Genomic DNA, 26,809 nt, shown 5'->3' on the forward strand with positions numbered 1-26,809 from the left:
GGGCCCTGCTGCGGCAACCAATGAAGTGCGTTTACGACATCGCGGCGCGCGACGGCGCAGGCGGAGCGCGACGTACGGCGAGGCGGGGCCGGCGGCGGTGGCGGCGGCTTGGGTCCGGGTGAGCGCGGGCTGCCTGGTGGGGACGGAGCACGGCGGCTTGTTGCTCCTTCTCTGCCTGGCCGCACAAGGAGGGTGCGGGCACTCGGGGCGGCGCCGCACCGGAGGTGGGAGCGGGGGCGGCAGCCCGGGCGGGGCAACCGCGGGAAGGGGAAGAGCCGCATCGGGCGCCGGGCTGAGCGGCCTCGGGTCCTGGGGGACGACGCTCCGTCTTCGAGAGGCAGGCCCCGCCGGAGAGACGGAGGGCGTCGAATTGACGGGCTCCCGCCGCTGGAGGCCCGGAGGAGCCGTGCGGGAGCGTCTTCAGGGAAACACTGGAGCCGTGGACCGGTGGGAGGGGGCGGTGGCTACCACGCCGAGACTCCTCCCATAGTGACCACACTGGCTGCTTTCATTTTCTCTCGTGACAGGTGCTCGGTTGGTCTGTCGTCTCACAGCGAGGTATGAATCGTCCTCGCGAGATTTATCCTCAGGCAGAGCGAGACGGAGGGTTGACGTCCCGGGCTTCTCAGGAACCAGCGCCCTTAGGACTTGTGTATGAGGTCCGCAAGAGCTGGGGCTCTGGGGCCAGGCTGCCACCCTTCCCAAGCTCGTTACCTGGGCTGTGACCTTGAAATGGCGACCCACTCCAGTATTCTTGCCTGAAGAATCCCAGGGACAGGAGCCTGGTGGGCTGCCGTCTATGGGGTCGCAAAGAGTCTGACACGACTGACGTGACTTAGCAGCAGCAGGTCTTAGTTTCCTAACAGTTTCAGGGAAGTGGTCCGGAGGCAGTTTTGAGGATGAGGTGCCTGGCACACAGTAGGTCAGCAGCAGAGCTGTCACGCACGTACCTTGTGGTCTCAGGCATCTCTTTGGTGCTCCTTGTCAGCTTGGATATACCTTTGACAGCTGTCAATACCTATCTCAGAAAAGGCCCCTAGCTTGGGGTCTTTGAATCCCATGGGTTTGTTACTTGTTCTCTTATCATGGTTCTCCAGGGAAGAGAGACATTTACACAGGTGGCAAGGACCCTGATGGGTGAATCATTCTTCTTTGTAAATCTCCAGGGGTCTCCATTCCTGACAGTGCTTCTGGACGATAGTAGTTAGAACACATTGAGGGCTTGGGTTACTCTAGCTCTTCAGACTCAGAGTTCACTGAGTTCTGGTGCTTTCTACTTGTCCTGCTGTTTATTAAATTGTATCTATAGTTTCAACTCCTCTTTGCTGTGCTGTGCAGAATTCAAGGGCAGCCTCCAGGAGCTTGTGAGGCGGCTGAGAGAGGGTGCTGTGATGCACCTTCCAACCCCTGGGATTATCTCATCCTTCTAGTGCTTGGCCAGGGGTGGGGGTTGGCTTTTTTCTATGTTTAAGAAGGGGAGGATCTCTTGATAAGTGGAAGGCCTGAAAAACAGATGGTGTGCCCTGCAGAGCAGCAGCCATCAAAAGCATGCCTACACAGGCTGGTCGTCTCTGGTGCCATTGCTGTTTATATGCTGCTTGGTGGCTTTGTCTCCCTAGAGAGGCCCCCGTGCTTCTCAGGGGCCGGGACGGGGGTGGCCTTTTTCTCCTTTCTCCTTTTTTCAGCCTGTTGCGAAGTATCTGGCACTTGCTTGTCAGAGCCATGGTTCTCTGCTCTGTGCCAAGCACCAGGCTGAGCTTTCCCACCACCAGCATGGAGAGGGTAGGACTGGAGTCTGTCCTCCCCACTGAAGGGCACCTCCCTGCAGGTGGCCTCCTGCCTGGCCCAGCGCCATGCACACCCTCGTGTTCCTGAGCACACGGCAGGTGCTCCAGTGCCAGCCGGCCGCCTGCCAGGCCCTGCCCCTGCTGCCGCGAGAGCTCTTCCCCTTGCTGTTCAAAGTTGCCTTCATGGAGAAGAAGACGGTAGTGCTGCGTGAGCTGGTGCACACTTGGCCTTTCCCGCTGCTCAGCTTCCAGCAGCTGCTGCAGGAGTGTGCCCACTGCAGCCGGGCCCTGCTGCAGGAGCGGCCCAGCACAGAAAGCATGCAAGCTGTGATCCTGGGCCTGACTGCCCGGCTCCACACCCCGGAGACTGAGGCTGGCACGCAGCCCCTCTGCAGGTATGGGCTCACTGGAGGGACCTTCACGCCTGGTGGGGGGATGCAGAACGGGTCCTCCAAGAGGTTCCAGGTGGTGCAAGAGCTCAGTGCAGAAATAGGCATGTTGCTTCTGTCCCAAGGTGGCTGGGAGTGGGTGTGGGCTCTGTCCCCTTGTCTCCTGCCTCAGCCCACCCATGCTCCCAGGAAGCATGCGCTGCGGGTGCTGGATATGACGGGCCTCCTGGATGACGGCGTGGAGCAGGACCCTGGCACCATGAGCATGTGGGATTGCACGGCAGCTGTGGCCCGCACGTGCATCGCACAGCAGCAGGGCAGGACTGCAGAGCCTGGCCTGGCCCCTGTTCCTGTGGAGGTGCGTGTGGACCTGCGGGTGAACCGGGCTTCCTATGCATTCTTGCGGGAGGCACTCCGCAGCAGCGTAGGCAGCCCACTGCGGCTCTGCTGTCGGGACCTGCGGGCTGAGGACCTGCCCATGCGCAATACCGTGGCCCTGCTGCAGCTTCTGGATGCAGGCTGCTTGCGCCGCGTGGACCTGCGCTTCAACAACTTGGGCCTGCGTGGTTTGTCTGTCATCATCCCACACGTGGCCCGCTTCCAGCACCTGGCCAGCCTGCGGCTGCACTATGTGCATGGGGACTCTCGGCAGCCCTCCGTGGATGGTGAGGATAACTTCCGCTACTTTCTGGCCCAGATGGGCCGCTTCACCTGTCTGCGGGAACTCAGCATGGGCTCCTCTCTCCTCTCAGGGCGGCTGGACCAACTGCTCAGGTGAGTGAACTCTGCTATGGCCCTGCCTTTCCCTTCCCCTCCAGCAGACCCTCCCCTGGCTCTGCCTATTTGTGACCCCTTATGTTCTCACCCCAGCACCCTGCAGAGCCCCCTGGAGAGCCTGGAGCTAGCCTTCTGTGCCCTGCTGCCTGAGGACCTGCGTTTTCTGGCACGGAGCTCCCATGCTGTCCACCTCAAGAAGTTGGACCTGAGTGGCAATGACCTGTCTGGGAGCCAGCTGGAGCCCTTCCAGGGTCTACTGCAGGCAGCAGCAGCCACACTGTTGCACCTCGAACTGACCGAGTGCCAGCTTGCTGATACCCAGCTGCTGGCCACACTCCCTGTGCTGACTCGTTGTGCCAGCCTCCGCTACCTCGGCCTCTACGGCAACCCGCTGTCCGTGGCAGGGCTCAGGGAGCTACTGCGGGACTCAGTGGTGCAGGCTGAGCTGCGCACAGTGGTGCACCCTTTCCCCGTGGACTGCTATGAGGGCCTGCCCTGGCCCCCGCCTGCGTCTGTCCTCCTGGAAGCCTCCATCAATGAGGAGAAGTTTGCCCGTGTGGAGGCCGAGTTGCACCAGTTGCTATTGGCCTCAGGCCGTGCACATGTGCTCTGGACCACAGACATCTATGGGCGCCTGGCTGCAGACTACTTTAGCCTGTGACCTCCAAGCTCTGGGTGAGAGACTGTCCTGGGGTCCAGGGCTGCCAGAAGCCCCTTGCCCCTTGGGTAGGCAGAGCCTATCCTGGAACCCTGCTGCAGGCCTGACACAATGGCAGTGGCCTGATTTCTTTGCTCCAGGGCTCGCCTTGAGCCTCCCCATGCTTTCTGCAGCACCGTGTGCAGTTTGTCCTGCGCCTGCTCCCCTGGCTGGCTGACCATCTGTGGGCCCAAGGGCTGGATTCCAGGCCTACATGGCCCTGCTTGGTTTGGCTGCACTTAGCTGCCCTTCAGTGTCCTGGGGTCTTCAAGCTGAGAGATGATTTTTTCCTCTAGGCCCTCCCCAAGAGCAGATTTCTCTGGGTTGGAAGTTGGGACAGGGGCCTACTTCACAGAGCGTTGGGAATCCAGGCACTGTGGGGCCTCTTACCTCTTCTGGATTTTGGTGCCAGAGGGTGTCTTAAAAGGTACAAATGTGCAGTGTGCTTAGAACTTAAATCTGTGACTTTTTTCTGTCCTAATTGGTTAGAGTGACTCGTCTCCTGTTCTGTCATCCCCAGCCAGGTCACTGGGGACCATGTCTTTGGTTTGCTGCCCCTCCATTTTTTTGGGAATCTCCGCAATCTGTCCTCTCTCTCCCACATCTCAGAGGTCCAGGCCTACAAAAGGCAGTGGGACCAGAGGCAGACCCGCAGAGCTGGAGGTCGGGTTAATTTGGGAAGTGGGGGGATCATTTCTGGAGGGTCTCAGTGAGGTGTTGGGAGCCTATCCCCCGCACCCTCCGTTCACGTCCCAGGACTTTCATTTGCAGGAGTCCGCGGGTGCTCCCGTCCAGTCCCGCCCCGCGCCGCGCCCCGCCCCCTAAACCCGCATACACAGCTCGCTACACTGCGCAGCTTCCACCCTTTACTGACCACGCTGGGGCGTGTGCTGGGTGAGTCGGGCCGGCCAATCCGCGGGACCCACGTCATCAGCCCGCGCCCCACCCCTCAGCAGTGGATCTCGTAGGCGGAGGGGGGTTGCAGCGGGAGGCCCTGCGCAACTCCAGGCGCTTCGGCCGCTTCCGCAGGGCCCTCGGCGAAGAGCGGCTTGGAGCGGTCAATGACGAACATCTCGTGGCCACGCTCGTCGCGGAGCTCCTCGAGCTGCGCGAAGGTGCAGGGCCCGTCGGAGTAGTCGTTGACGAAGAGCGCTCCCTCGCCGGGAGGCCCCGGAGCCTTCTTACGCCTGCGCCGCCGGCGGCAGATCATGGTCGCCAGTAACAGAGCCGTGAGCGCCAGGAGCGCGATGGCAGCCGCGATGGCCGTCTGTGTGGCCAAGCCCAGGGCACGGAAGGCCATGCTGCCCGCCTCAGGCAGGGGCTCGTGACTGACTGGGCCGCCGGCCGGGGGTAGCGCGGGCGCCAGCTGCTGCTGCCGGGACACGTTGACCAAGAGTTGGAAGGGTACGCGGGCAGCGCCGCCGGCGTTGGAGGCCTCACACTCGTACTTTCCGGCGTGGGCTAGGGTGATGTTGGTGAGGAAGAGCATGCCGCTGCCGGTGTCGGAGGCCCCGAGACCTCCTGGGCCCCGCCACCCAACTTCTGGCTGGGCCTCGGCGCGCGGCGCGCCCTCGCGAGGCCACGTCACCTTTCTCCAGGTCACCAGGGGCTGCGGGTAGCCTGAAGCCTGGCAGGCCACCCGCAGGTCTTCACCCAGGTTGGCTGTCACCTCCAGCGGCTCCACGTGCACAGACGGTGGGATGCAGATGAGGCTACTTCCAGATACTTCCAGGAGACTCTGAAGTGCCAGGCGCGGGGGCTCTGCACATAGGATCTTCTTGTCCCTGGAGCTGAGCAGTCGCTGGCCTCCTTCCTTGATCCAGGCTCCCAGCCAGTGCAGGGCACAGTCACAGCGCCATGGGTTCTCTGTGGGTAGAGCAGCAGCAGGCATGTAGCTCAGGGGTGGCTCTGGAACACAGCCTGTGCGGTTGGGGTTGTTGACAAGAGCAGGAACCCCTTTCTTACCTAACACTGTGGGGGACCCCTGCCACTTCTCTCTGACGGGGCTCCTTAGAGTGGGCAGCATTCACCCACCCCCCACATACAACCCAAACTCCGTTCTGTGATGCATGTCCAATTCACTTCACCAGTCTCTGAGAAAGCTCCTGTTCCTGGCGTCTCTCCCTGCCACAAGTTTTGCTATTTGAGGGGAACCTCTGTGTCCACATAGACATCCCACCAGCACTAAGACCTTGCACATCCTGCCAGCTTTGTCGTCAGGCGCTGTCTGGAGGGAATGTCCCCAGTACTGGTCATGTTTCCGTTTTTTTTCGTGCAGGTCCTCTCCTGGCTCAAAAATGTGGAGGCTGCTTAGCTCTGTCTGGTTTGTTCATGGCCTTATACATGTTCTGTCTCCCTTAGGCAACTATGACCCTTCCCTTGTTCCTAGCAGCTATCATGGCTGTGGGTAGGTAGTGCTGCCCGCCCCTTAGAGCTGCCACTGGAGCCCTCTCCAGCTGGCTGGCTCCCTACTGCCACCACTGTGGCCAAGGAAGCTACCTTTGCATGAGAGCCCCTTGCCCCCAGAGAGCTACCTGTGAGGCGCAGGACCTGCAGGCTGGCCAGTGGCTGCAGGGCCTCCCGGCTGATGGTGCCCAGCTGGTTCCTGCTGAGGTCCAGCAGTGCCAGTGAGGAGAGCCCAGCCAGGGCCTGGTCCTCCAGCAGCTCAATGCTGTTTTCCTGCAGGTGCAGCTCCTGCAGTCGCTGAAGCAGGGACAGATCATCAGAGAAAGGGGCCCTGGGGGACAGGTCCCCTTCTTACCAGACTAGCCTGGGCTGCCTTTTCTCCCCTTCACTACTCCAGCCCAGTAGGGCAGGTGGCAGTTTAGGAGGACCTCTGCTCTTCTTGCACACTCCTCCCACCTCACCTGCAAGTGTAGGAAGGTGAAATCCAGCAGCTGTACCAGCTGGTTGCCAGCTAGGTAGAGCACGCGCAGTTGGGCCAGGCCGGCGAAAGCGCCGACGCGCAAGCCGCGCAGCCGGTTGCCAGTGAGCGCCAGTTCCAGCAGGCGCGACTGCGCGCGGAAGGCGCCCGACTCTAGGGCGTGTAGGCTGTTGTTGTGCAGGTAGAGATGGCGCAGGGAGGCGAGGGGCGCCAGGATGCCCGGCTCCAGGCGCGCGATGCTATTGTCCTGCAGGAACAGCGTCTGTGTCGGAGGGAGAGACGGCGCTTACCCCACTGAAGGGGTCTTTCTTTTCCCTAGGGCTCCCCATTCACCCACGGGGAGGCTCACACACCCGTCCCTCCGTTTCGCTGGCACCCCTTGTCCGCAGCCCGGCCGCCCCACGCGGTGCCCACCTGTGTCCCGGGTGGGATTCCAGGCGGGACCACGCGCAGCCGCAGAGCACCGCACTCCACCGTGGCGCTGTAGCAGCGGCAGGCGGCGGGGCAGCCGGCAGCGCGAGGCGAGAGACCCGGCAGTGACAGCAGCGACAGTAGCAGCAGTGCAGGCGCCCCTGGGGCCATCTCCCGCGGAACCGGCCGCAGGCCACGAACCTGCAGCCTTTTCAGCAGCCTCCCTACAGTCCGGCCCCGATGGGATGCAACTCCTGAAACACAGGTTGGCAGGCCTGTCCCTAACATTTGAGAGCCAGCGAAAAGCATGAATGGAGGCACACACCGTGTCTGCATTTTGAAGCTTGAAATCGGTTTAAGAAACTGGTAAATTAAAATTTCATTGCCTTCCTTTATAAAAAGCTTAAAAAAAAAAAGTCAAAGATCTGGAGCATCAGGTTTCAATTTAGAATTTTTGTCTTCAGAGTCTTGCCACGTAGGCCACAGGAGAGAAGCCTATGCCACCCCAACACTTTTCTCTCCCATCCCCCATCTGCCTGGGACTGAAGAGTTTCCTGCTCATGCACGTGGACACATGGACTGAAGTGCCCTCTACAACTCGACATCCAGTCACTCCTTGGATCTTGGCTGGTATGGGCTTGGGAACATGTGGGTAAAGTTCAGGGTCAGTCACCAAAGCATGGACTAGAAGGGAAAGAATAGGCTCTGAGCAGACACAGCCCCTGGTCTGCATGAACTCACTCTTGAGCACTGGCATGAGACCTCAAGAAACACAGCCCAGACCAGGGGTCCTTTGTTTAACCTCAGGACAGGGCACAAGTCTCCCTGCTGCTAGTGTTTGTCCTTGTCGTTACCTAATTTTGACCCAGAATTTATTCTCGTCATTTTTATCCCTAGAACTCATGCTGTGGCCCCTACACTCAGATTTTCCTGCTGTGACAAGGACATGGGCACAACTGGTCTCGGGGGGCACCAGCCACAGGAAAATGGAGGCATACTTTTGTCCAGCCTCTGGCCCTGCCCTACTTGGGGTGGGAGTGAGTAGAACAGCTTAGCTATAATTAGAGCTTTTTCTCAGGGAACTTGCCAGGGTATTGGATGAGACAAATAGGAAAGCCAGTTCAGCTGTGGGGCCTATGTTCTCCATGCTGACTCCTAGAAAGATGCATCCATCTTTGGGGGTAGGTGGGTCCTTGGGCTGACTGGGCTGTGAAAGAAAGAACCTTGGAAAAAAAAAAAAAAAAAAAAAAAAAAAAAAAAAAAAAAAAAAAAAAAAAAAAAAAAAAAAAAAAAAAAGAAAGAACCTTGGGTCACCAACTGAGTTTCTAGGGTAGTTTGCCAAGTAGGTTCTGTGCTCAGTGACCTCCTGGACTTTGAAGGAGTGTGTAGTGTTTTGTTTTGGGGGTTATACACATGCAGCTGTGATCCTAGAAAGAGAAGACCTGAGTCTAGTTCAAGGCACAATGAGTCCAGTTGGATGGTGGGGCTGAGGTGTGCCATCAGCTAGCCTCCACTTCAAATGGTCTCTGCTCTGAACACCTGCCTGTTCACCAGGTCTCCTACTAGGAAGAGTGTGTCATGTGGAAAGTTACCAAGTGGCCGTGGTGTTTATTTAAATCTTGCTCTAAATTTAACTCACATGGTTATTTAAAATTACTGAGGAGAAGCAGGCACAGTGAAAGTTTTAATGTAATTGCTTTGGTCTAGGCAGAGGCAATTTCCAGATGTCTCAGAATGTGTGTGAACCCCAAGAAGTTGGGGGGCATTCTCAACCCCTGGGACCCACTTCCCTCAGCAAAAGGGCTGGCCTAGGGTGCCCACCCAGCTTTCAGCGGCAGGGCCTCTCAGAGAAGATTCTTGGCCTCCTCTTAAGGACTTAAGAGGACTGCTGCTCACGTGGACACCCCCTAGATGTTGATACGTGTGGAAGAGCTGGCCTGGGCATGGTTGACGACTCAAGTAGGAAGAGGTCAGAAATACTTTAACCGAGCGGAAACCCTCCTAATCTGACTGGGTAGGAGGTGGGGTGTAACATACTGGATTTGGCAACAGCTGTCAGTCTCCAGGGGGCCCATCTGTGCGAGGAGGGCTGAGTGAAGACATAATGGAGGAAGCCCCGCTTCGCTCTTCCGCGCAGTGCGAGGCCCGAACCTTGATCTCCCGAGGCGCCCCCTGCATCCCCTCCGGCGCGGTCTGTCCAGGGCAGGGCGTGGTCCCCGTCAGGTCGCACGCCTCTCTCGGTAGTCGCCAGAGACAGAGCCGGGATGGGCCCTGATCCCGCCCCTTGCCCGCTGACCTTGGGCCGGGCGCCCCCTCACCTGACGCTCCCGCGGCGCGGCTCCCCCGCCGAACCCCGGCCCACAGAGAAGCACCCGGCGGGCGAGGGACGGGCGCCGCTCGGGCTCGCGCACTGGAGCCCCCGCGCCTCCCTCCCGGCCGTCCCGATCCGCCGTCGCGAGGGCCCGGCAGACTAGACGACGAAAACGCCCCAGGCCGGGGGTGTGTGGAGGGAGTAGGGCCCCCGAGACCCCGCCCCTGCCGGCGTCCGGACACGGTCCACGGCGCCACCTCGGACAGCGCCGGCGGGGCGGGGCCGCGGCGCACCTTCGCCGCGCACGCGCACTCGGCCAGCGCGCTCTCCGGGTGGCGCGTGCGCACCGAGGCGGCCCGGGGCGCCGCGGGTGCCAGCAGCTGCTGGTCCGCGGATCAGGGAGGCGGGGCAGCAAGCAGGAGCGGGGCCAGGTCCATGGTGAGTGCGAAACGGCGGCCCTGCCAGCGCACGTGCGAAGGCAGCTCGGGCGCGCCTGGCGCGTACTCGAAGCAAGCGCTCAGCTCGAAGGCCAGGGCCGATCGCACCAGGCCCACACCGCCCGCGCGCTCCGGTGCTGGGTGGTAGAGACGCCCGTTCGTGGCCAGCGGTAGCAGGCGCGCAGGCTCGAAGGGCACAGTCAGGGCCTCGCCGCCGCCGCAGTAGGAGAGGCGCTGGAGCGCGGGGCCCGCGGCCAGCAGGTGCGTGAAGACCACGGGCCGGTCTTCGCAGCGTAAGAAGTTGCGTTCCCTGCCGCAGAGCGAGAGGAAGGGGAAGGAGGCCTCGTAGCGCCCGCTGCGGTTGGGTGTCAGGCGGGAGAAAAACATAACCAGGAACTGCGGGTCTGTGGGGAGGAGGGGGAAAGGGCATGACTGCTCAGCACGCCAGACCCCGAGTCCCCCGGACCCTATTGCCCCAGGCAGGCGGCTCGCCCTGGGTCACACCAGGGGCTTGCGCTGGCTGTCGGACAGCCGCCTAGTCCTCACTTTAGTTAGCGGGCTTTTAGGCACTGTACGGCCACCCTCCTAATGCGGGCAGGACGGCTGGCAGGTTGGGCAACGCGAACCCTTAAGAGCCATTCCCGAAGGAAGAGGGAAGGTGGGGGTGGAAGGAGTATCAGTACCTTTGAAGCAAGTGGTGAAGTTCTTCATTCTGGAGTCGTCCAGGAAAAGCTGCAGAGAAGCAGACCGTGACCCTTGAGTAGCAGCCCGAGAGAGCTGTCACAGGGCGAGAAAGCGCTGGTGGGCCTGAGCCCGGGCTGATGTCCGCTTTCTTTACTCGTCTGTGCACACCATGTGCAGGGAGGCGCGTGGAAGGATAAACCTGGGAGCCCTGCCGACCTCCCCACATCTATCCCGCGCCCCCCGCCTTACTTCCTCAAGCACAGATTCTCTCAGCTGGCAGGCCCTTCCCGCGCCTCTTCCCCCCCTCCCTTTTAGTTTCTAATGAGATGTGCCACTTGCTCCGCAGAGCTCTCTGAGTTGTTTCCTTGTGTGTATGGTGGATGCCACCGCCAGGGCTTCCAAATCAGGCGCGGCGGCGTGGGACGCAGGACCGGGGAATGAAAAGCCCGCAGGGCGCAGCCACGAGTGGGACGTTGTCCGCTGGGGGCCTAATCCTTTGGGGCCATAGCCGCGCGTCCCAGTGTTTCCAGCGCGACCCGCGAGGCCGGGTTGCCTTACTGTAAAGACCCCGCCCCCGCCCACCTGGCCCTGATGATCCACATAGTAAAAGTACTCGCGCGTCCGAGGTTCTGGGCTCTGGCCCTGCGTGTAGGAGACGCCCCCGCCCCCAGCGTAGGTCCGGGCTCCCGGGGACCGGGCCAAGGTTAGAGCCCAGGGCCGCAGCACCCCGCTCATCGCCCACATCCTGCTCCAGCGCCGGAAACGACCGGAGGTTATGCGGAGCAGGTGCTGTAGGAAAGCCGGTCCCCCGGCGGTCATGGCCTGGTGCTTTGGGTTCCGTCGGCGGCCACGGAGCTCAGCCCACGCCCACGCCCACCCCTACCCCTTCCCCTTCCTCTCTCCTCCCAACCCCAGGCGTTCCCGACACTCTCCCTTCTCTGTGGCACGCCGCCCAGCGTTCCGGCTGGGGAAAAGGGTGGCGGGCGGGATCGCCCGACGTTGGGCTTCTAGTGTGAGACGCAGGTGCGGTCGGTTTCGGGAACAGGGACATCGGCTGGGCCTGGATTTGGCTGGGCATGCAGGCCCTGTCCCTCCGCCCGCAGAGACTGGCTGTCCTCACGTGAGCCAGGTACGTGCGGTGTACCCCCACCCTCAGGAAGCCGGCCTGGCTAGGCAGCCTGCATGTGAGGGTCGCTGCTGAAGACAGGTGGTGAATAAACACCGCCCAGAAAGCCTATGCCAGCTTGGGCCGTAAGATGGGTCAGAACCCCGCCTGCGGTCCCCACCCCACCCTCAGGCAATCAAGCAGAGCTTATGGGCTCAAGTGGAGTATCTCAGGTGCCTCGCCCCATCCCCAGGAGGTAACTTCCTCTCCTCCCCGAACCCCTCCCTGCTCCCCCTATTGTCCCTTGACCTTACGTCCACCCGGGTGCCCACACCGGCAACCGACTGGCTGCTGATAGCTCCCTCTCTGTCACTGGAAGGAAGGGGAGGCGACAGACTCACAAGTGTCCACACGTACTTTATTCACACAAAGTGTTTTCATCTCTCGAGTCCATGCGTCAGAGCGAGTCTTTGGCCGGGCTGCCGGTACCCAAGCCTCGAGACCACCGGACCGAGGACCTTCTCCCAGGGGGACACGGGGCCTCGGCAGGGCTGGGCTTTTTTGTTTTTAATAATAAATAAAAACTCAACTCTAAAAAATATATATATATATATATAAACTGGGGGTAAATTAGGTTTTACAACGATTGGAACTCAAAATTCCAAAATGGAAAATGTAGTCTAGGTACCTCCGCCTCCCTATCCTCACCCTGCCGGCACGCGCTCTGGCCTCGAGGAAAGACAGTCTCTGGTTCCCCTCTGGTCCCCCGCTCTGGGCTCCTGCCCTCTCATCTGCTGCAGGTCTCGGACGGGGGTAGGGCAGGATTCGCTTTTTGGTCAAAGCCAAGAAGGTGGAGAAGAAAATGAAGGAATGATAGCAACTTGTCTGCAGAGGATGGGGGAGGACGACTCAGAAATAAATAGCATTTGGGTTAAGAGTATGTCATTAGCAAATTTAGTTCTTGTATCTTTCGCTCTATTTATATCTCTATACACAGGCGGGTTGGGATGCGGGATAGATTCTGAATTTATAGTTACACGAAGAAAAAATATTCTCGCCCCTCCCCCACCCTGCCCCAAGAATGCCTGCCCAACCCTGCCCCCCACCCCGGAGGACTTTGGCTTGGAGGCTCCTTCCCGCCCAGAGAGCCTACTGGGCCCTGGACCGGCCGCACTCTGCTCTGGTGGTGGACAGCCCAGAGCCCTGGAGACCCCAAATTCCTGTGCAGTCACCACGCTGAAGCCACGGGAGGCGGGGGGTAGGGTGCAGGGGAGAGAGAAATTGGGGAGGGTGAAAGTCGCAGACCAGGAGACCCCCAGGTCAGAGGGAGGGCAGAGGAAGGGAGGGGTAGCCGGGCTGGGCCCGGGCCGGGACCAGGCTGAGCGCAGCACCCCAGCGAGACGGCTTGCCCCAGGGAGGGCGGCTTGTGCTCTGGGGCTGGCCGGGAGGGGCAGTGTCACTTGGCTCCAGGAAACAGAAGGCACTTTCTCGCGGCCGACCGGCGGCTGGCGATGGGCGGGGCCGCGCCTAACGAACCAGCCAGAGGCCGGGGGCGGGGCGGAGGCGCCCTTCCGTCCGCCCCTCAGCCCCGGCTGCGCCTTCAGGCCGAGGGCCCAGGTAGGGGCGATGGGGGTTCCAGGGCTGGGGCGGGCATGGGCGGAGCCGGCATGCTACCTCCGCGTCTGGGGCGTCCCCTCCCCCCTCCCCGCGTGCCCCCCTGCCCAGGCGCACCCGGGCAGGCTCTGTCCCAACCCTCGGTCCCTCGGTGCCCACGCGCTATAGCACGCCCTCCATGAAGCTGGTGTCCAGGTGCTGGATGAGCACGCGCAGGAAGGACATCTCCTTGCGAGTGTTCTCAAAGATGACCCGTGGGTCATCTGAGCGGCAGCGCAGGCAGTTGGGCGCCATCACCATGGCCAGGTTGCTGACGTCCATCTTGGTGATGGCCACATTGGCAGGCTGCACGAACACCTGCGGGGGAGCGGCTGGTGGGCCCGAGCCGGGCACAGAGGGGGCGGGGCGGAGGGGCGGGGTGCCACCACCTACCTGGAGGAAGCGGATGAGGTAGCACAGCACCAGGCGGTTGATGCGGGGCAGCGCGTGCACCACGGCCACGGCGGCCTCCGGGCTCTCGTAGTGCGCGATGCACTGCTCATAGAACTCGTGCGGGATCAGGGGCTCCTCCAGCTCCCGGTACCACAGCTTCAGCAGCGACGCTGGGAACGCAGTGCGGGGTGTTCAACCGTGTGGTGCCGTCGGGGACCAGCAGCAGCAAGGGGTGAACGGGGCCGTGGGGGGTGGTTGGTGTGTGTTGGCGCCGAGGGGGCAGGACCAGACTGGAGGTGTCCACACAGAGGTGTGGGCTGCCTGGCCGGAAGCCAGTGGGCTCCTGGTCCTGACTGCCAGGACTGACCCCGAGCGTGGGGACACTGTCCTGAAGGACATGCAAATGTTCTAGAGAGGACTTATCAAGAGGGCTGTGCAGCCACTGTGAGCCACGGAGACTGACCAACGGCAGCGGATCTCTGCCCTGGAAATGGATCAGAGGGCTGCCCCTTCTCCATGGGAAAGGCTGAACCATTCCAGCTGCTCCTGCTGCTGAGGGGGCTGGGGGCTCACCTGGGACGTGGGGGTCCTCCAGGCCTGTAGGCACCTTCCACTGGTCCACTTGTAGCTTCAGGGCATTCACTTCATCGATGTCCCCAGGTACTCTGCCGAGCACATGGCAGGTCTCAGGGAGGAGGAGCTGGGCTTGCTCCAGGTCAGGGCTTCCTGAGCCCTCTCTGCCCGAATGACCGGAGGGGAGGTGTGGCTGGGGTCCCCTGCCCCAGGCCCTCATCCTGCTGCTGACTACCCCCATGCAGATCCCTTTCTCGGAATGACCCCTGAGGCCCAACCCCACAGGCTAGTCTCCCCACCCATCCTGGGCAGGTGAGCCATGACGGCAGGTGACTGGCCATGCGCCGCCCCCTGGGGCAGGTGTCACCCCCACGCGCAGGTGAGGCCCCTCGCTGAGAGCTGCTGCATCTCTCCAGGCCCTGCTGTCGTCCACGTGCCCGCTGGGGCCACTTTCTGCAGGCTCACTGCCCCAGACCAGCTCCCCGGCCTGCGTTCGGGCATGATGCAGCTCAGGGGGAGCAGTCCTGTGCCCAGCCTCTCCATTTGCTCCAAGGTGCCTCTCTCCAGCATGCTGGCCTCTCGGAAGTGCTCCTTTGAAGCAGGGACCCAGTGCCCAGTGGCCCTGACTGCCCAAGACTGGTGGAGACACCCAAGGCTCCCACACCCAGGGCCCAGGTTGCAGGGCACCTGAAGATGCCTTCCGTCTGGTCTCCGTTGAGTGCGAGCACCTCCTCTGACAGCCGGGTCTGCACCCAGGGCAGCTGCCGATCAGGGTAGCGCTCCTTCTGCATGCTCATGACCTCCTGCAGCGCGCTGCCAAACATGGACGGGCTGAAGACTGCGTTCTTGGCATGTCGGATCTCCTCCACGTTGGGCTTCTTCAACCCCTGCAAAGGCAGCCCAGCGCTCTGTGCCAGTGTGGCCAAGCACCCAGCCCTCCGTCCCCTGACACCCCAGCAAGGCCTACCCCGGTTCACCCGCCTCTCCTGTGAGCCCCAGGCCTCTGCCTAGCCAGAGCCAGAGTACCCCAACTTCCTGGCCCCCAAGTCAACATGGCGGCTTCCTTCTGGGCCACCTACAGCACCAGAAGCTCCAAGTGGTGCCCTATGCCCTGTGAGCCATTCATTTCACCACCTGCCCCCTTCCCAAGTCTGCAGCCCCACCTCCCGCTGGACTCTGTCTGGGCCTCACGAGCACAGGGTGCCCACCCACCTCTGCCCGGCAGTGCAGGGAGTTCATACCTTCTTGGCCCCGGTCAGGGCTGCCTTCTGCAGCTTGTGGTAACAGTACTTGGCATATGTGCTTATTGCCACCCCTAGAAAAGAATGGTACACTTGGCTTGGTGTGGACATGTAAGAGCAGGGGCTGCAGGCCAACCAGTGACTAAGAGAGTAAGCAGCAAGAGGGGCGAGGAAAGGTGGCTCTTGCAAGAACGTGGGCACCCAGGGCCTTACTCTCCTGGGCTGTGCTTTGAAGTAAACCTATGTGGAAGGGAAGGAGCCACCACCCTCCCCTCCGGAGGAGCCAGACTACAGAAGGAAGCCCTTTGCCAACCCACCCAACCCTCCCCCTAGCAAGTAAGGGCAGTCTGGGGTGCGGTGTTTCCCCGGAGAAGTGGCAGGCCAGATAGGGCAGGGCCTGGGGAGCCCCCGAGAAGGGGGATTTCTGTGTGCAGCAGGCCTGCGGGCACTCGGCACCCACTGCCCAGGGCCACACAGGACGGAGCTCTGGGTTGGCTGGACTGCAGGCCTTCTTGTAGCCTTGATTCCAGCGGGAGGCCCTGGGCAGCCCAGGCAGAGGCCTTAGCCCGTAGGATCCCATGCCCATGTGGCTGAAGGCTGCCTGGGCGGGAGTCAGGGAGAGGGAGGCGCAGGGCCTGGCCCATGTGGGAGGGGGATAGTGTGGAGCGGATGCCCCAAGTCCTAAACCTGGGTTTCACTGGGAGGGTAATGCTGGGGAAGAACCACTCAGGACTCTGCCTGAGGGCTGAAGGTGATGGGAGGACGGGTCTTTTATCGCAAGGAGGGAGGCTTTCTAACACCCCATCCCTGGCAGAAGAAGCCCTTGCCTAGCTGGTGGTCAAGGAGGGCGGCAGAGCAAGGCTTCAAGCACCTTGGCCAGGGGTCTTTCCAGATTTGAGGGGAGAGGGGCTAGGAGGAGACCTAGTCCAGGGACGGTCTGAAATGTGGGCACATCCTTCCTGGCCTAGGCAGGCAAGGGAAGGAGCAACAGGACAGTGGAGCCACCTGGGCTGGGCTGTCCTGGGCCACGGACAGAGGGGCTGGACCATGTGCCTCCAGGCTCAGGTCAGGCCCCTTCCCTGTAAGACTCTGCCTCTGCTGAGTGCCACCTGCCTAGGGGGCTCTGGACCCAAACCTCAAATCCAAACACAGAGTCTTTTTCAAAGGGAGCAGTTTCTTGAGATGTCGGAGGACATGGGGCTCCTTGAACCTCAGTGTGAAGAACACAAACATGTCTCATCCATGAAAACCTTTTCATTTCTAGTTATCACAGAACAGCTGTCATAACTGGTGACGGTGGTCTATTTTAGAGGAAACAAAATGAAAAATGTTTCTTCTAGATGTTTAAACCCTGAAGAATCTGTTTTAGGTCCCTGGGGACTCACAGACCCCTGGCAGAGATCCTAGCTGCTGCCTCCCATTAGCCCACTTGGGACACAGCCCTGGGGAACCTCCTACCCATGGCCCATGTGGCCCACGTGGGCAAGATCTGGGCTCAGGGAGAGGAGATGGTGCTTAAGCAAAAGGAACCTGGGCTGCACCCTGAGCACTGGGAGCACTTGGCAGCAGGCAGCTCCCTTCCCCGTCCTGGGTGCAAGCCCCCCCACTCCCTTGGGCGACTGCTTCTGTCCCTGGGCTTGGGGCCCATGGGCAGGCTTGCCCTGACCTTCTGCCATAGGGTCTCATGGGGGCTTCCTGCACCTCTCACATGGTGGTGGTGGTGCAGCCTTTTCCAGCCTGATTCTCTACCCATAGGACGGGGACGGGTGCCTATTAAGGGCCAACCTCAGAATCTGGCACAGTGAGGACTCAGCTGAGAGCCACCACTGCTGGAGTCCCAGGGCACATCCTCCTGGGCCAGGACTATGGGGTGTTTGCTGAGTGCCCAGCATCCAGCCTAGGGAACCCTCTGGCAGTGTGGGGGACCCTGCTCTGAGCCCAGGGAACCCTCTGGCGGTGTGAGGGACCCTGCTCTGAGCCCAGGGAACCCTCTGGCGGTGTGGGGGACCCTGCTCTGAGCCCCGCATCCAGTGTCCAGGCCAGAGAACCCTCTGGAAGCATGGGGGACTCTGCTCTGAGCCCCGCATCCAGAGGCTGACAAAGCAGTTCTCCCAGGGCCTTGCTGCTGTGCCAGAGCCCAGGCCATGAACCTCAAAGGCCACCAAGTGTGGTCAGAACCTGCTGCCTCTTGGCACATGCTCTGCGGGGTCCCAAGGGTCTGGCTCCCTTCTCCGACCCACTCAGGGCTCCGATCACCCCCGCCCCCGCTCATGGCTGCATTGCTCTTGCGGACTGGCTCAGGCAGGAACTCAGAACCCCTCCTGCTCCTACCCCCGATGACAGTGGCCCAAGGGCGCCCTGGGATCCCAGAGGGCAGCTGCCTCCCATCTCCTGGCATGGGCAGCAGACAGCAAGGCACTTCCCAGAGGAAGAAGAGTGCGGCAAGTGTGGGTAACTGGGTGTAGGTGGGCTGGAAGCTGGTCCCAGGATCTTGGTGCCAAGAGGGGCAGTTCACGGCACAGCAATGGACCACTGGCTCTCCTGGTCGGGGAGGCACAGCCCTGGGCTGACAGGGCTTCCTTGGAGCTTGGGCAGCGGTGGGGTTCCTGAGCCAGGGCCCAGGAGAAGGACAGGAATGGGAATGCTGGGGGAGGGAGGCTGGGGAACCCTTGAGTGTGCTGGGGGCCCTGCCAGGGAACTGAGGTCCGGCTTGGCCCCCAGGGCACTCCCGCACCAGGGGCCGCCTCCAGCAGTCCCCTCCGCACTGCGCGCCCAGCATGCACACCGGAGAGTGTACTGAGCACCCCGGAGGCCGGGACAGGGCGCGCGGCCTCTCCCAGGAAGCCCTGTCGACAAGCAGGCTTCAGCCCCCTCTGGAGGAGGCCTGGCAGTTAGTGACCCCCGCGCCCCAGCCCAGAAGTGGTTAGAGAGAGGGGGCCAGGCGGCCGAGCCGGAGAGCAGAGCTGTGCAGCGCAGCGCCCGGGGCTGCGGGAGAGGCCCTACCATCCGGCTCCTCAACATAAGGCTTGGGTTTCTTTCTCAACTTGGACTTCTTCTTAGTGTTCCTTCCCAGGAGCGCTTGCATGTGCTGGGTCACTGGGGAGCAAACAGAGGGTGAGGCCACAGAACACGGAGGAGCACGAGCCCGCACGGCCCCACGCGGGCTGACCCCGGCGGCTGGGGTGGCGGCCCAGCCTGCGGGGCTCCTCGAGGGGTGGAGGCGAGTGTCCTGCTCACGCTTCCGGGACAGGGGTGGGTGTGAGGCCTGTCCTGGCCATGTGGCTGGGGAGGCGCCAGCAAGATGCCCGCGGGCAGTAGGGAGGGGCTGTGGTCAGTTCCCGACCCTCTGGCCGACAGGACGGAAGGGGTGGGGAGAACCCTGAGGAGGCCCCAGGCCAGCCGTGGGGTTCCTGCATGGCTGAGGGGGCACTGAGCAGGAGGCGGGGCCGGGCTCCCCTCTCTGGCCGGTCAGGGCGCCTCCCATTGGCACCGCTGACACAGCCCCTCCTCCCCCGTCCCACGCTCCGGAAGGAAGTTGGGGTACACGGTCCACACTGAGGTGGGAGCTCCCTCCTGTCACGGTGGACCCCCTTACCTACATAAATTATTTGTAATTCCCCTGGATGGGGAAGCCGTTATTTACCTAATTACACGTTGGGTTATAATCCAATATGCTTTATTCTGCTGTTCAGTGCTCCAGCTTTGGCCCCGGGAGCTATGTTCTGTAACACAGCCAGCCCTGTGTCAACCCTCATCCCTTCCAGCACTTCCTCCCCTCAATGGACATCAGTGTGAGCAAACTCTGGGAGATGGTGAAGGGCAGGGAAGCCTGGTGTGCGTGCTGCAGTCCACGGGGTCACAAAGAGTCGGACACGACTTAGCAACCGAACAACAATATGTACATTCCCAGCCCCAGCCTTAGAATCAGTTGCTTCTCTAAAGAGCTCTGGTTCCTTCTCATGGAAGATGCTAGCGACCAGGAGCTGTCGGTCAGGCGTGCTCAGTTCTATGGGGTGGCACTGCCTTTGCTGACAGGGCTTGGGCAGATAAACAGGTAGCTAGGTGGGAGAGGCTGCCTTCTCTTCCCAGTTCAGAGTTTTTGTCAGGAATGGAATGCTGGATTTTGTCAAGTGCTTTTCTCCCCACTAATTGATACGCTCATGTGATTTTTTTTTTTATTCTGCTAATATGACGAATCACAATGATTTTTAGAATGTTAAACCAACTTTTCCTTTCTTAGATAAATCCCACTTACTCAAGATGCGTTATTCTTTTACTATATTATTGAATTCAATTAGCTAAAAATACTGTTAAGTTTTTGTACTATGTTCATGAGGGATACTATCCGTGCTTTTTTTTTTAAAATTTTTGGTAATGTTCCTAATTTTAATACAGAGAGAACTGGGAGACAGTCCCTCCACTTCTGTTTTCTGAGTTGGTAAAGAATTGCTGCACAAGCAAGCATTTGATAATTCTCTAGTGAGGCCATTTGGGCCTGGAATTTTCTTTGTGGGAGAGTTTTAAAGTCCTAATTTAATTTCTTTAGTAGATATATGATTTGTATGGTTATCTATTTCTTACTGAGTGATCTTTGGTAGTCTGTGTTCTTAGAAGAATTTGTCCATTTCCTCTAAATTGTCAAATATACTGACATAAAAGTTGTTCACAGTATCTTCTTATTATCCTTTCAACATCTGTTGAATCTGTAGTGATATCATCTCTCATTCTTGATACTGGTAATTTGTGTCTTTTTGTCCTGGTTAGTCCATATGGAGGTTTGTTAATTTTGTTGACCTTCTCAAGTAATCAGGTTTTTGTTTCACTGATTTTCCACGTTGTTTTTTCTGTTTTCTCTTTCATTGATTTCTACTCTAATCATCATTTCTTCTCCTTACTTTTGGCATAATTTCCTCTCTCTCTTTTCTGAAGTTTCTCAATGTAGGAGCTATGTGATTTGAGATATTTCCTAGTACAGACATTAGGTGCTGTAAGTTTCCCTCTAAGAACTGCTTTAGCTCCATCACACTAATTTTAACATGTTTTGTTTCTATTTTCTTTCAGTTGAAAATACTTTCTACATTCTCTTTTCATTTTTATTTGACTCATGAATTGTTCAATATCATGTTTAGTTTCCAAATACTCAAGGATTTTCCAGATATCTTTATGCTGCTGATTGTCAGTTTAATTCCATTGTGGTTAGAGGACACACTTTCTTTGACTCATATTCTTTAACTTTTATTGAGACTTGCTTCATGGCTCAGCATATGGATTATTTTTATTATTATTTTCATCCAACAAGAAGCCGTAATTTTATGAATGATAGAAACAGTACAAATTTCAAACCCAGCAGCAGTTACTCTTTTGAAACACCAAAAAAAGGTCCTCTTTTCAGATGGTTACATTGTTAATTCCATAATAGCATTTACAGTATCATTACTGTCCTTCTTCAGGGCTTGGACTACCTTTGCTCTGGACACATGTGCTTGTGACATGACGAATTCTATGTCCTTAACTTCCACACCTGTTTCATCAACCTCTTCCTTTTCACTCTCCTCTTGTACAGTTGGAGTCTGTGTGTTTTCTTGAATGTTTGAGATAGCTTCACCTTTAAGTTTGAATTTCTCAGCAGCTGCTAACTGTGCTTGCTGAGATAAATCCTCCATCTTGGCTTCCCCCAAAACAATGTAGTTATCTAAAGCTGGGCTCTTGCACACATCTGGTTTTGTGATGACAAAAAGGATATTCTTAGATTTCCGGATAGTGACTCTAGTAGCCCATGTAACCTGTCGATGACCCAGTTTGGACATAGCCTTCCATGCCTTCTTTTCACTCCGGCTGTTTTGCTTTACTGACTGGTTCTTCATCCATTTCAGGCGCTGCTGCCAGCTGAGCTTGTTGTGTGGTTGCCTGTGTAGAATCCTGTTCCTCAAGCTCTGGGACTGATTCATCACTATCAGATTCTGTTCCAGACCCTGTCTCAGCCTGCGGCTGTGGCAACTCCTGCTCTGTAGCAGGGACGGTTTCTGGGGCTTCACCAAGCAGTTTGTGCTGGGAACCCGGAACCGAGATGGCGGCAGAAAGGGAACCAGCGAGCGAGCTGGATTATTTTTAAAAAGCGGCTGAGATTTGAGTCCAGATGCTCTAGGCTTCTCTGGTGGTTCAGAGAGAACCTCTCCTGCAATGGAGGAGACCTGGGTTCGACCCCTGGGTTGGGAAGGTCCCCTGGGGAAGGCAATGGCCACCCATTCTAGTATTCTTGCCTGGAGAATCCCAGAGACAGAGGAGCCTGGCAGGCTACTGTCCATGGGGTCCCAAAGAGTCAGACACGACTGAGCAAGTAACACACCTGCTCTGGGGTCCAGAGTCTTTAACTTTGCCTGCTTGGTTATAGGTGCTTTGTTTCTTAAACAGACCTTCAGCTAGTCCCTCTGTTTTCGTTCCATGGTCACTCCCACTTTCATACCACTGCTGGAGGATGCTTGCCCCTACTGCGGAGCTTTTCAGGGTTTACCAACTGCTTCAACTTTTCAGCTTCCCAACCACCTGCTTGGGATCCACATTTCTTGGTCTGCCAAGTGAGTTTCCAGCCACTTGTCCATTTGCTTTTCAGCTTCCAAAATACGATTGTTTTTCTTCTTCCCTTGTCTTTGTCCTGGTGGGTTTTAGTATTTTTATTTTATATATATATATATATATATATATATATATATATGTATGTATGTATGTATATAAAATATATACATACCATAAAACTTGCCATTCTAACAATTTCAATTGTACAGTTCAGGTTATTAACCACATTCGTGTCACTGTGTGATCACCACCACCCACCTCCAGTACTTCTTCCCCAAGTGGAAACTACAACTCAAACAACTCTCCATTTCTCCTTCCCTATAACCCACGGCACCCCCGTTCTGTCTCTCTGAATTTGACTGCTCCAGGGACATGTGGCGCTAGTGGTAAAGAATCTGCCTGAAATGCAGGAGAGGCAGATTCGGTCTCTGGGTTGGGAACAGCCCCTGGAGTAGGAAATGGCAACCCACTCCAGGATTCTTGCCTGGAAAATTCCATGGACAGAGGAGCCTGGTGAGCTACAGTCCACAGGGTCGCAAAGAGTCAGACACGACTGAGTGACTGAACACATGCAGGGAAGGACCTCATGGGTAGATTCACATAATATTTGTCTTTTGGGGTCTGGCTTATTTCACTCAGCCTAATGTTTTCAAGGTTCATCTATACTGTAACCTGTACCAGAATTTCCTTCCCTATTTAAGCTGAGGAAGGCTTTCTTATCTCTCCTTGCTATTCTTTGGAACTCTGCATTCAAATGGGTATACCTTTCCTTTTCTCCTTTGCTTTTCATTTCTCTTCTTTTCACAGCTATTTGTAAGGCCTCCTCAGACAGCCATTTTGCTTTTTTGCCTTTCTTTTCCTTGGGGATGGTGTTGATCACAGCCTCCTGAACAATGTCACGAACCTCCGTCCGTAGTTCATCAGACAAGAAAGCCTTCCTCAGTGATCAGTGCAAAGAAATAGAGGGAAATAATAGAATGGGAAAAACTAGAGATCTCTGCAAAAAAAGTAGAGATACCAAGGGAACATTTCATACACAGATGGGCTCAATAAAGGACAGAAATGGTATGGACCTAACAGAAGCAGAAGATATTAAGAAGAGGTGGCAAGGCTCAGAGCTTGGAATGTTAACTCCTCTGGGCCTGCTGGTATAATAAACCTGAGCTCTCCAGCTCTCTGGGAAAAAAAAAAAGAAGAGGTGGCAAGAATACAGAAGAACCGTACAAAAAAAGATCTTCACGACCCTGATAATCACAATGGTGTGATCACTCACCTAGAGCCAGACATCCTGGCATGTGAAGTCAAGTGGGCCTTAGGAAGCATCACTACAAACAAAGCTAGTGGAGGTGATGGAATTCCAGTTGAACTATTTCAAATCCTAAAAGATGATGCTGTGAAAGTGCTGCACTCAATATGCCAGCAAATTTGGAAAAATCAGCAGTGGCCACGGGACTGGAAAAGGTCAGTTTTCATTCCAATTCCAAAGAAAGGCAATGCCAAAGAATGCTCAAACTACCACACAATTGCACTCATCTCACACCCTAGCAAAGTAATGCTCCAAATTCTCCCGGTCAGGCTTCAGCAATACGTGAACCGGGAACTTCCAGATGTTCAAGCTGGTTTTTAGAAAAGGCAGAGGAACCAGAGATCAAATTGCCAACATCCGCTGGATCATGGAAAAAGCAAGAGAGTTCCAGAAAAACACCTACTTCTGCTTTATTGACTATGCCAAAGCCTTGGACTGTGTGGATCACAATAAACTGTGGAAAATTCTTCAAGAGATGCGAATACCCACCTGACCTGCCTCCTGAGAAACCTGTATGCAGGTCAGGAAGCAAGAGAACTGGACATGGAACAACAGACTGGTTCCAAATAGGAAAAGGAGTACATCAAGGCTGTATATTGTCACCCTGCTTATTTAACTTACATGCAGTGTACATTATGAGAAATGCTGGGCTGGAGGAAGCACAAGCTGGAATCAAGATTGCCGGGAGAAATATCAATAACCTCAGATATGCAGATGACACCACTCTTATGGCAGAAAGTGAAGAGGAACTATAAAGCCGCTTGATGAAAGTGAAAGAGGGGAGTGAAAAAGTTGGCTTAAAGCTCAACATTCAGAAAAGATCATAGCATCTGGTCCCATCACTTCATGGCAAAGAGATGGGCAAACAGTGGAAACAGTGGCTGACTTTATTTTTCTGGGTTCCAAACTCAATGCAGATGGTGATTGCAGCCATGAAATTAAAAGACACTTACTCCTTGGAGGGAAAGTTATGATCAACCTAGACAGCATATTAAAAGCAGAGACATTACTTTGCCAACAAAGGTCCGTCTAGTCAAGGCTATGGTTTTTCCAGTAGTCATGTATGGAGTTGGACCGTGAAGAAAGCTAAGCGCCGAAGAATTGATGCTTTTGAACTGTGGTGTTGGATAAGACTCTTGAGAGTCCCTTGCACTGCAAGGAGATCCAACCAATCCATCCTAAAGGAGAGCAGTCCTGGGTGTTCACTGGAAGGACTGATGCTGAAGCTGAAACTCCAATACGTTGGCTATCTGATATGAAGAGCTGACTCAATTGAAAAGACCCTGATGCTGGGAAAGATTGAAGGCAGGAGGAGAAGGGGATGACAGAGGATGAGATGGCTGGATGGCATCACTGACTCAATGGACATGAGTTTGGGTAAACTCTGGGAGTTGGTGATGGACAGGGAGGCCTGGAGTGCTGCAGTTCATGTGGTCACAAAGAGTCAGACACAACTGAGCGACTAAACTGAACTGAACTGATTTAGGCTGAATAATATTCCACCGTATGTACAGATGACATTCTATTTTATCTGTTCATCCATCAATGGATACCTGGCTGCTTTCTACCTCTTGGCTGTTGTGAACATGGTGGTATGAACACAGGTGTGCAAAAATCTATTCACGTCTCTGCTTTCAATTATTTGGGGTATATACTCACAAGTGGAATTGTGGGGTCCTATGCTAATTCTATTTTTAATCTTTTGAGGGATTGCCATTCTATTTTCCATAGTGACTGCAGTGTTTCACGTTTCCTTGTGAGGTTTCTTTTTTTGTCTTTAAAAGATTCCTTGACTGTTTTTACCATGAATTCAAGGTGGGATGCAAGTAAATGCATGTGTTCAGCCTGCCATCTTTACCCAGAGGATAAACACCTGCTGCAGGCATGAGGCGCTTGCACTGAGCATCCCTCAGGGCGCTCCTGCAGGAGCTGCAGTCAGTGTGCTGTCGCCAAACCCCTGGGACGCCTGTGCTGACAGCATGCTCAGGGGGGTCCAGGGCGCACAAGCTGTGAGTCACCTGGGGGTGGTTGGCACAAAGGTGTGACCACGTCAGATGAAGTTAAGTCAGGGGGAGGGAGCTCACATGAACCTGGGTTCACTGCGGGGTACCTTGGTCCCTTGAGGTCGTGACCACACAGCAGATGTCACACACATGCTGGCAGATGAACCTTAGCTTCTGAGGCCAAGGCAGGGTGCAGCTGGGGTGAGTCCCCGAGTGTGGGAGCCAGCTCAGCTCTGCCCTCACCACTGCTCCTGGGACAGACTGCATGTCCTTCCAGGCACAAGGCTCGTCCCCCTGGGCTGAGGGAGCCTGTCTTCCTGACCAGCAGCCAGCACCCACATTCTCTCGAGGATGCTCTTCTGGGCTGGTGACGAGCAGCAGCTGCTCACCCAGGAGTGGTTCTCACAGCTGGAGACAGGGCTCTGACGGGAGGGCAACCCTGTGCTACTGATGTAAGACCAGACCCCACAGCCCAGACACAGGACCCAGCTGACAGAACCACACAGACCCAGTGTGGTCTGCGGACAGAGACCACCGGGGCTGGGAAGCCATGGCTGCTAGGCTTAGCCTCGATTCCGCCCGGCTCCCATAGCACAGACATCAGGACAGGGGCTCAGTGACCTCGGAGCCAGCGGCAGTGTCCTGTTGGACACGAGTGCCCCGGCGAGAGAGGGGCTGGCCGGGAGTCTCTGGCCTCCGTCCACCGCTCACTCACCTGTCACTCAGCAGCACCGCTGGAGCCCCGCAGGCTGTGTGCTAAGCAGTGGGCACACACTTCCAAACCTCCAGCTCACAGCAGGGACATTTCAAGGCCTCTTTGGAAGAGGCTGAGGTGAACCATGAAGCTACTGAGGGCCCATCTGCTCCTGGGATGGTCTGAGAGGACAGAGACAGACCCAGGCTGCCTGCCTCACCCCGGGAGCAACCTGGGGAGACCTGTCTGTGGTGTTCAGGGATCCTGCTTCCAAAGGCGCACACCTGAGTGAAAATGTCAAGGCTTCTGAGATCTGCTTCCGGACAGCTGGCATGCTGGACGGTCCCTGTGCTCCACGCGCCTCCCAGGACCCACACTGCCTGCAGCCCTCCCCACGGTGTGCACGTGCCTCGGCACCCACACCTGGGCAGGGGCAAGGCCCCAGCCAGACCAGGACAGGTGACCACTCCCAAGCCACCTACAGCACGGAGGACACTCAGGAGCACAGGGTGGCTGACAGCCACTGCACGGGCCCGCTGGCCCAGGCCCAGGACATGCACTGCCTGGCTGACAGGACTGGGGCCCAGCGTCCTCCCCACGCAGGTCACGTCAGGACCACACACATCAGACACATGGCCTCCAGACGCAGCCTGGACTCAGCCCCAGGCAGCCGTCGGCAGGTCACTGTCTGGGACAGTCCCAGCCTCTGACCCCTGACGCAGCTCAGGGCCATCTCAGCTCACAGCACCACAACAGCCTGCTGGTCACCTCAGACCTGGTGCTGGGCCGAGTGCCTGGCTCCTTGCTGCTCTCAGAAGCCCTCCTGAAATGGCCTCGAGGGACAGCGTGAGCCTGGCCAGGGTGGATGCAGTAAGTGCCTTCATCAGGCAG

The 26,809-nt window shown here is 57.4% G+C and overlaps 4 protein-coding genes and 1 pseudogene across 14 annotated transcripts in view; 1 reads left to right on the forward strand and 4 right to left on the reverse strand.

Annotated features, from left to right (window-relative positions):
• Window positions 1-67: 67 nt before the first annotated feature.
• On the forward strand, window positions 68-4,131 carry LRRC14 (leucine rich repeat containing 14). 5 transcript variants are annotated; one of them, XM_065902929.1, is made up of 5 exons: window positions 68-118; window positions 528-659; window positions 1,829-2,182; window positions 2,366-2,950; window positions 3,047-4,131. In XM_065902929.1, the coding sequence occupies exons 2-5, from the start codon at window positions 655-657 to the stop codon at window positions 3,612-3,614; spliced, it is 1,512 nt and encodes a 503-aa protein (XP_065759001.1). In that variant the 5' UTR covers window positions 68-118; window positions 528-654; the 3' UTR covers window positions 3,615-4,131. The 5 variants fall into 5 exon arrangements, with proteins under 5 accessions (XP_065759001.1, XP_065759004.1, XP_065759003.1 ...); XM_065902931.1 differs by having other exon boundaries at window positions 85-118; window positions 528-558; XM_065902930.1 differs by having other exon boundaries at window positions 107-224.
• Window positions 4,132-4,485: 354 nt separating this feature from the next.
• On the reverse strand, window positions 4,486-9,396 carry LRRC24 (leucine rich repeat containing 24). Of its 4 annotated transcripts, none has more exons than XM_065902926.1 (5): window positions 9,264-9,396; window positions 6,949-7,199; window positions 6,518-6,796; window positions 6,185-6,353; window positions 4,486-5,516 (listed from the first exon to the last, which is right to left on the reverse strand). In XM_065902926.1, the coding sequence occupies exons 2-5, from the start codon at window positions 7,114-7,116 to the stop codon at window positions 4,600-4,602; spliced, it is 1,533 nt and encodes a 510-aa protein (XP_065758998.1). In that variant the 5' UTR covers window positions 7,117-7,199; window positions 9,264-9,396; the 3' UTR covers window positions 4,486-4,599. The 4 variants fall into 4 exon arrangements, with proteins under 4 accessions (XP_065758998.1, XP_065759000.1, XP_065758997.1 ...); XM_065902928.1 differs by having other exon boundaries at window positions 6,949-7,226; window positions 9,264-9,390; XM_065902925.1 differs by lacking the exon at window positions 9,264-9,396 and having other exon boundaries at window positions 6,185-6,344; window positions 6,949-7,281.
• Window positions 8,617-11,152, reverse strand: C12H8orf82 (chromosome 12 C8orf82 homolog). The gene is made up of 3 exons (XM_065902934.1): window positions 10,960-11,152; window positions 10,377-10,425; window positions 8,617-10,097 (listed from the first exon to the last, which is right to left on the reverse strand). Exons 1-3 carry the CDS (start codon window positions 11,119-11,121, stop codon window positions 9,652-9,654), a joined length of 657 nt encoding a protein of 218 aa, XP_065759006.1. The 5' UTR covers window positions 11,122-11,152; the 3' UTR covers window positions 8,617-9,651.
• A 740-nt stretch (window positions 11,153-11,892) lies between these two features.
• Window positions 11,893-26,809, reverse strand: part of ARHGAP39 (Rho GTPase activating protein 39) — a 55,667-nt gene continuing 40,750 nt past the window's right edge. For 2 of the 4 annotated variants that reach the window (XM_065902920.1, XM_065902923.1), the window contains exons 8-13: window positions 18,346-18,438; window positions 15,343-15,416; window positions 14,789-14,988; window positions 14,102-14,193; window positions 13,529-13,698; window positions 11,894-13,453 (exon numbers count right to left, since the gene is read on the reverse strand). In XM_065902920.1, the coding sequence (XP_065758992.1) occupies window positions 13,259-13,453; window positions 13,529-13,698; window positions 14,102-14,193; window positions 14,789-14,988; window positions 15,343-15,416; window positions 18,346-18,438 (824 nt within the window). In that variant the 3' untranslated portion in view covers window positions 11,894-13,258. Of the gene's footprint in view, window positions 13,454-13,528; window positions 13,699-14,101; window positions 14,194-14,788; window positions 14,989-15,342; window positions 15,417-18,345; window positions 18,439-26,809 lie in introns of all 4 variants that reach the window. The other 2 variants (XM_065902922.1, XM_065902921.1) reach the window with 2 other exon arrangements.
• On the reverse strand, window positions 18,445-26,252 carry LOC136145185 (nascent polypeptide-associated complex subunit alpha pseudogene; annotated as a pseudogene).

Source organism: Muntiacus reevesi, chromosome 12 (genome assembly GCF_963930625.1).
Source record: "Muntiacus reevesi chromosome 12, mMunRee1.1, whole genome shotgun sequence".
NCBI classification, from domain to species: Eukaryota; Metazoa; Chordata; class Mammalia; order Artiodactyla; family Cervidae; genus Muntiacus; species Muntiacus reevesi.